The sequence below is a fragment of the Zea mays genome, chromosome 1, assembly GCF_902167145.1.
Source record: "Zea mays cultivar B73 chromosome 1, Zm-B73-REFERENCE-NAM-5.0, whole genome shotgun sequence".
NCBI lineage: Eukaryota > Viridiplantae > Streptophyta > Magnoliopsida > Poales > Poaceae > Zea > Zea mays.
In genome coordinates, this window is record NC_050096.1 from 17670511 (window position 1) to 17679068 (window position 8558).

The 8558-nt window shown below is 45.7% G+C and overlaps 1 protein-coding gene across 1 annotated transcript; it reads right to left on the reverse strand.

The window, feature by feature from the left end:
- Nucleotides 1-402: 402 nt before the first annotated feature.
- Nucleotides 403-1932, reverse strand: LOC100216626 (uncharacterized). Its single transcript, NM_001143039.1, has 3 exons — nucleotides 1586-1932; nucleotides 1115-1477; nucleotides 403-997 (listed from the first exon to the last, which is right to left on the reverse strand). Exons 1-3 carry the CDS (start codon nucleotides 1884-1886, stop codon nucleotides 753-755), a joined length of 909 nt encoding a protein of 302 aa, NP_001136511.1. The 5' UTR covers nucleotides 1887-1932; the 3' UTR covers nucleotides 403-752.
- Between the last annotated feature and the right edge of the window lie 6626 nt (nucleotides 1933-8558).

The following is an 8558-nucleotide window of genomic DNA, read 5'->3' on the forward strand; positions in this document are numbered from 1 at the left end:
CGAAATGGCAGAGCTATTTAACTAAATGCAAAAAAAAGGTACTCCATGCATGCAATATGCCCTTTTTTTCAGCAATCAAATAAGGCATTCAGGTCATTCCACACTCGGAGAACTAATAACCTCTACTCAGGGGTTCTCTTGTCGGGGGAGTTTCTTACACAAAATTAGGCCCCGTTTCAATCTCACGGGATAAACTTTAGCTTCCTGCTAAACTTTAGCTATATGAATTGAAGTGCTAAAGTTTAGTTTCAATTACCACCATTAGCTCTCTTGTTTAGATTATAAATGGCTAAAAGTAGCTAAAAAAAAGCTGCTAAAGTTTATCTCGCGAGATTGGAACAGGGCCTTAGTATTGCCAAACATTCAGATTTTCTAGCCAAACAGACAGATAGATTATCGATCGAGACAGCCAGCCTCCCAGCAAAATTCTATAGAAATAAGCTGCAAACAAGGCTATGGCCCTGTTTGGCATAGCTGATGCTTGTTGAAAAAGCAGCTTATCTGAGAAGCTGGTGAAAAGCAGCTTCTGCTTATTGGCTGCTTTTAGTGTATTCTGAGAAGCAGCTGAACTGATAAGCTGCTGCAGAAGCTAACTGTTTGGCAGAACTTCTGCTTAAATTTGTGAAGAAGCTGAAAATAAGTTGTACCAAACAGGACCTATAACTATAGCAGTAGATGATGACTGTTCTAGTGTCACAAACACATTGTTCACACTTGACAGTCATCAGATCATGCATCATCGGAGTGAGTGGTCAACGAAGTACTAGAGAAACCAGCTGAACAAGCTGCCTCTCGCGTGTCTCAAGGTCCCTCCGCAACGCAGCGATCTCCTCCATCTGACGGCTGAACTCGGCGATCAACGCCGCAGCCTCGTCCCTGCTCCCGTGCATCATCAGCTCAGGCACGATCCTCGCCGCCAGCCGCTCGTCGTGAGGTCCCTGCGCGATCAGTTCCTTGACCCGCGCTAGCGTGCTCTGAGTCTTAGTACTGGCCATATCTGCCAAGACATGCATGTAGCTGTGAATCTGTGATGTGTAGCAACGACGACGCACGCCACCGTATCGGTGAACACGTAGCTTAGTGCCTTGTTTGCTCGTGCATGGACACTGCGTACCTGCATCTCCGTCGGCATTCGCCGTGCCGTCGTCGCCGACGCCAGCCGGAGCCGGGACGCCGAGACCGTCGGAGACGGGCGGCAAGTTGAGGTCGATGGCCACCGGCGTGCGCGCGTGACGGCCGGGACCCTCGTGCGGGATGAGCAGCGGGAAGTTGAGCCGCGCGCTCTTCCCGCGGATCCGGCGGGCCTCGCGGTCGTACGCCAGGGCGGCCTCCTCGGCGGTGCGGTACGTGCCGAGCCAGGCGCGGCGCCCCTGCCGCGGGTCCCTGATCTCCGCGGCCCACCTGCCTGACCGGCGGTACCGGACGCCCCTGTACTTCCTGGAGCACGGGGTCGCCGGATCCGTGGAAGCGGGGGCACCTGAAAACCGCGCGCGTGCGTGCGATGCTTGGTTGGAAACTATAGAGGCGGCCGGAAAATTAAACGCTCCCAAGTCGGAGTGGTGTGGTGGTCTCTGACTGATCGTACCAGCAGGAGGAGCAAGGGCAGGCTTCCGCTTGCAGCCGCTGGCCTCAGGCGAAGCTGCGGGAGATGGTTGGTGGTCGTCGAGAAGCTGGAACTCGGCCTCGCACTCGTCATCGTCGTCGAAAAGCTGGAACTCGGCCTCGAACTCTTCGTCGTCGTCGTCGTCGGTAGCGGCGGCTGCATCGGCCTTCCACTTGCCGACGGTAGTGGTCCCACTCAGGGCCGCCGCCCAGAGCGTGGCGGCGGTCAGCGGCCGGTGCACCCGTGCTGGGATGAGTTCGGCAAGGATCGCTCCCCCGCACATATCGTCTCGATCGTTTCCCCGGGCTCTGCTTGGCCGCAGACCGCACTACAGATGGGGGTAGAGACTAGAGAGGGATAGGGAGGCGGGAAGTCTCGCGCGTGGCAACTCTAAAAATAGATGAACCGGATGACGTGGGCCGGCCAAGACCGTGGGCTCTTGTACCACACAGCCCGCACCGCACCGCACCGCACCGCACCGGTTTCTCCCAATATTGTGGGCGCCCCCGCCCACAGTCTATGGGCTCCGAGCAAGTACAGAGACGTATGAACACTTGTTCAGTCTTTCTTGGAAGAAGTAAGCAGCCATGCATTCTAGAGCTCCGCTGCCGACGTGGACATATCATGAGTTGTTCAACAATGACCAGATCGCGTGCCCATAGATGGTCATCCGACTCTAATGGCAGTTGTCGTTCACACACCTTTCATCAATAACGATGGCAATCATCCACCTAAACACATTCGCGCCGGCGCACAAAAGGCTCATATGAAACAAGAATGACAACAGAGATGGAGAACGGAAGTGAGCCAGCCAACTAAGCAGCATGATCACTCGCGTGCATTTCATCAAACAACTATACACATGTGTATATAACAAAAATTGCTCCTTAACATCAATAGCTCAAATGAAGTCTTGTTAGAACTTTACAATTTATAAATATCCGCCTGATTGGTATCCTGAGTGAGTGGATCCAAACTGAGTGCGTGTGTTAACCAAGCAACATCCCTTGTTTGGTTAATTGCATATAGCGAGGCTGAGTCTACACTCCACACCCACACATGCAACACAGGCTAAAAACATATTCTCCAGCTGCATGTATAGATACTCCAGATAATCTCGTTTCTTGCGGGCCACGCTCGCTCGAGCCAGGCGCCACTCATCTGCCTAACCAATCAGCTGATATATTCATTAGAACACTAATTCTCATTGTATGTGACAAAGGCCTAATGTATGTAACTTTGTTATAAACTATCTAACTTGAGCAAATGACACGGATACCAAACATGGTCATAATCAACAACATATCTGGCAAGAAAATTACTAAAGAGAGGTTGCACACCATGATTTACATGGGAAGTGAGACAAATTGTGGAGAAAATGGCATACATGAAATTTATTATCAAGATGATATATATATATATAGGGTAGGTATAACGGGAGCCCTGGGCTTCCAATAGTTAAAGGAAGCCCAGGTCGATCATCCCTGCAACCTGGTTCAACCCAGCGCACCGACTGGACCAGGCTGTTGGTTGCACCACCCGCGCCCATGTCTCTGCGCGCAAAAAATGAATGCATGCATGAGTCAAACACATCCCCTTACATGCGCATAAATTTAGGAAAGATACGTGTGACGATTTCTATTTTTAAATGCTTTATTTCCTCCATAAATTTAGGATCTCTGCAACAGCCATGCAACTAGACTCGTGAGGACCATTTTATGATATGTACTGCTACTAAATATGCTATCCTGTGTAGATAATTATGCAATTCAGTATACTACGTAAAAATCTGTTACCAGCTGCATGCACACGAATTTATGATAAAAATAATGTGCAACGAAAGGAAATAAATTGCACGCATAGAAACAAAAAAATGTATTTAATGTTTTATTTCCTTCATAAATATAGGATCCCTCCAACAGTCATGCAGCTAAACACATTAGATCTAGTTTATGATATATATTGATACAAATTATACTACATGGTGTAGCTATTTATGCAATTCGTTACACTGCGTAAAAAATCTGGCATGTTATTCACTGGTGGACGCATCTCCGGGTTGGAGCGTAATAACCTTAAGTTTTGAGCATAAGATCCTTCAATTATAAGCGTAAGTACCGAGCCAATGTGAGAGGTTGATAGATCTAGTAGGTTGTTATTACGATCCTATTTTTATGGCAGATCCAAAAAAACATGGCAGCCGCATGCATGCGGTTATACAGATCCAAAAATTATGGCAAGATGCATGCATGAGTCAAACACGTTCCCTTACATGCGCGTAAATTTAGGAAAGATATGTGTGGCGGTTTCTACTTTAAATGCTTTATTTCCTCCATAAATTTAGGATCGCTCCAACAGCCATGCAGATAGATCGTAATAACCATTTTATGATATATACTCATACTAAATATGTCACACTGTGTAGGTATTTATGCAATTCGTCACACTACGTAAAAAATCTGCATGTTGTTCACTGGTGGACGCATCCCCGGATGGAGCGTAAAAACCTTAAATTTTGAGCATAAAATCACTAAATTATAAGCGTAAATACCGAATCAATGTGCGAGGTTGATAGCTCTAGTAGGTTGTTATTACTATCATATTTTTATGACAGATCCGAGAATATGGCAGCCGCATGCATGCGGTTTCTATTTTTATACAGATCCAAAAATTATGCCAAAAATCGTGGGAGTTTTCATTGCATGCGCGTAAATTACAAACAGCATAAATCAAGGAATTGACTTTCCAATGTGCATGCAGTAAACTGATATACGAACTCTGTGTTTAAGCATAAAATCGTACAGTTTTTGGCGTAAATAATACATGTGATAGGCATAAAACACAATAATCGAAAAGAAAACTGCGCCGGATCAAAGGATGTCACGCGCGATCATCGCTGCGCGCATCTCGGGCCTTCCGTGACGCCGCTCGCTCGAAGATCGCGCCTCATGCGTCGCCGTCGCTACTCGCACGTCGACGGGCGTCGCTTGCTCGCCGGCCTTGGAAGTGCCGCCTCCTCGGGACCTCGGGGACTCCGCCGCTTGCCCACACAAGGGCCCCGCTGTCGCTCGCCCTCTGGATCGGGGAGCCGCCGCCGCCGACCTGGGAACTGCCGCCCTACTCCGGATCGAGGAAGCTCCGCCACCGTGCGTCGAGGTCATGGAGTTGCGGCCACCGGCTGGGGATCCACCGTCGCGCACGCTCTGGCAACCGCCGTCGTCGCACGCGGCGTCGCTAATGAATCGGGGTGGAGCGTAAAAAACTGAACCCTAGCACTCCGGGTCTTGTTTTATAGACGTCTGGATGTGGTCTGACTCGACCGGATTGCACCGTCCGACCTGGGCTTCCTCTAGTTACTGGAAGCCCAGGGCTCCTAATATATAAACTATATATATATATATATATATATATATATATATATATATATATATATATATATATATATATATATATAGGACAGGTATAACGGGAGCCCTGGGCTTCCAATAGTTAAAGGAAGTCCAGGCCGACCACCGCTGCAAACTGGTTCAATCCAGCGCGCCCAACCAGGCTATCGGGTGCGCCACCTACCCCACGTCTGTTAGCGCAAAAAAAGGAATGCATGCATGAGTCAAACACGATCCAATGCATGCGCATAAATTTAGGAAAGATATGTACGGCGGTTTCTATTTTTAAATCCTTTATTTCTTCCATAAATTTAGGATCGCTGCAACAACCATGCAGCTAGACGCGTAAGGACCATTTTATGATATATACTGAGACTAAATATGCTACATTGTGTAAATAATTATGCAATTTGGTATACTGCGTAAAAATCTGTTACGAGCTGCATGCACACGAATTCATGATGAAAAAATGTGCAATGAAAGGAAATAAATTGCATGCATAGAAACAAAAAATCGTATTTAATGTTTAATTGCTTCATAAATATAGGATCTCTCCAACAACCATGCAGCTAAACACATTAGAACTAGTTTATGATATATAATTATATTAATTATACTACACGGTGTAAGTATTTATGTAATTCAGTACACTGCGTAAAAAATCTAACATGTTGTTCACTGGTGAACGCATCTCCAGGTTGGAGCGTAAAAACCTTAAGTTTTGAGCATAAAATCTCTCAATTATAAGCGTAAATACCTAGCCAATGTGAGAGTTTGATAGCTCTGGTAGGTTGTTATTACGATCTCTCAGTTATAAGTAAGACAAGAGACACCAATTATGTGGTGGTCCTTGTAGGGACTTAGTGTCCTGTTTGATTGAGAAGAGAAGCTCACTCGGTCTAAGTGACCGTTTGAGAGAGGGAAAGGGTTGAAAGAGACCCGGTCTTTGTGACCACCTCAATGGGGAGTAGGTTTGCAAGAACCGAACCTCGGTAAAATAAATCATCGTGTCTCACTTCTTATTTGCTCACGATTTGTTTTTCGCCCTCTCTCTCGGACTCGTTCATACTTCTAACGCTAACCCGGCTTGTAGTTGTGCTTAAGTTTATAAATTTCAGATTCGCCCTATTTCACCCCCCTCAAGGTGACTTTCAATTGGTATCGGAGCCTGGTGCTTCATTAGAGCCTAATCGCTCGAAGTGATGTCGGGAGATCACACCAAGAAGGAGATAGTGACCGGCGACAAGCCCGCTACAAGCCACGGGAAGGCTCCATTGGGGGAGTCCCGCAACAAGGAGAAGGAATCCCCTTCACACAAGTCGCATTGGAGTGGAGAAAAGAAAAAGAAGATGAGGAAGGTGGTCTACTACGAGACCAACTCGTCATCGCCATCCACCTCCGACTCCGACGCGCCGTCCGTAACTTCTAAGCGCCATGAGCGCAAGAAGTTTAGTAAGATTCCTCTACACTACCCTCGCATTTCTAAACGTACTCCATTACTTTCTGTTCCACTAGGCAAACCACCGATTTTTTACGGTGAAGATTATAACATGTGGAGTGACAAAATGAGGCATCACCTAACCTCACTCCACACTAGTATTTGGAACGTTGTTGAGTTTGGTGTACAGGTACCATCCGTAGGGGATGAAGACTATGATTCGGATGAAGTTGCCCAAATCCGGCACTTCAACTCACAAGCCACCACAATACTCCTCACCTCTCTAAGTCGAGAGGAGTATAACAAGGTGCAAGGATTGAAGAGCGCCAAGGAGATTTGGGACGTACTCAAAACGACACACGAAGGAGATAAGGTGACCAAGATCACTAAAAGGGAGACGATCGAGGGGGAGCTCGGTCGGTTCATGCTTCACCAAGGGGAGGAGCCACAAGCGATGTACAACCGACTCAAGACCTTGGTGAACCAAGTGCGCAACCTCGGGAGCACCAAATGGGATGACCATGAGATGATCAAGGTTATTCTAAGATCACTAGTTTTTCTTAATCCTACCCAAGTACAATTAATTCGTGGTGATCCTAGATACAAACTAATGTCTCTCGAGGAAGTAATAGGTAAATTTGTGAGCTTTGAACTAATGATCAAAGGCTCCAAAAAGATCATCGAGCAAGGCGCATCCTTCTCTGTACCCGAAGCACAACCCATTGCATTCAAAGCAACGGAGGAGAAGAAAGAAGATTCTACTCCAAGTAGAATCCCCATCGACGCTTCCAAGCTCGACAATGAGGAGATGGCACTCATCATCAAGAGCTTCCGTCAAATCCTCAAACAAATGAAGGGGAAAGATTACAAGCCCTGTTCCAAGAAGGTGTGCTACAAATGTGGTAAGCCCGGTCATTTCATTGCTAAATGTCCATTATCTAGTGATAGTGACAGGGGCGACGACAAGAAGGGAAAGAGGAGAGAAAAGAAGATGTATTACAAGAAGAAGGCAGTGATGCCCATGTTTACCGGGAGTGGGACTCCAACGAGAGCTCCATCGACTCCTCCTCCGACGAGGACGCCGCCAACATCGCCGTCAATAAAGGGCTCCTCTTCCCCAACGTCGGCCACAAGTGCCTCATGGCAAAAGACGGCAAAAGGAATAAGGTAAAATCAAAATCCTCAACTAAATATGCAACATCTAGCGATGAGGCTAATTCTAGTGATAATGAGGAAGACTTATTTACTCTTTTTGCCAGCTTAAACATGCAACAAAAAGAAAAATTGAATGAATTAATTAGTGCTATTCATGATAAGGATGAACTCTTGGATAGCCAAGAGGACTTCCTAATTAAAGAAAACAAAAAGCATGTTAAAGTGAAAAATGCTTATGCTCTAGAAGTAGAAAAATGTGAAAAATTAACTAGTGAGCTAAGCACTTGCCATGATATTATTTCCAACCTTAGAAATGAGAATGCCAATTTAATTGCTAAGGTTGGGAAGCTTGATGTTTGTGATGATGCAATTGTTAGTCTTAGAAATGATAATGCCAATTTTATTGCTAAGATTAACAAATTGAATGCTTCTCTTGCTAGCCTTAAGAATGAAAATGAAAAATTAATTGCTAAGGCTAGAGAATTAGACGTTTGCAATATTTCCATTTCCAATCTTAGAGATGAAAATGATATTTTGCATGCTAAGATTGTTGAATTGAATACTTGCAAACCCTCTACATCTTCCGTTGAGCATGTTACTATTTGCACTAGATGTAGAGATATTAATGTTGATGCTATTCATGATCACCTAGCTTTAATTAAACAACAAAATGATCACATAGCTCAACTTAGTGCCAAAATTAATGAGCATGACTTAGAAAATGAAAAATTTAAATTTGCTAGAAGCATGCTCTATAGTGGGAGACGCCCTGGGATTAAGGATGGCATTGGCTTCCAAAAGGGAGACAATGTCAAACTTAATGCCCCGCCTAAAAGATTGTCTAATTTTGTTAAGGGCAAGGATCCCATGGTTCAGGATAACGAGGGTTACATTTTATACCATGTTGGTTATCCCGAACACAAAATTAGGAGAATTCACTCTAGGAAGTCTCACTCTAGCCCTAATCATGCTTTTA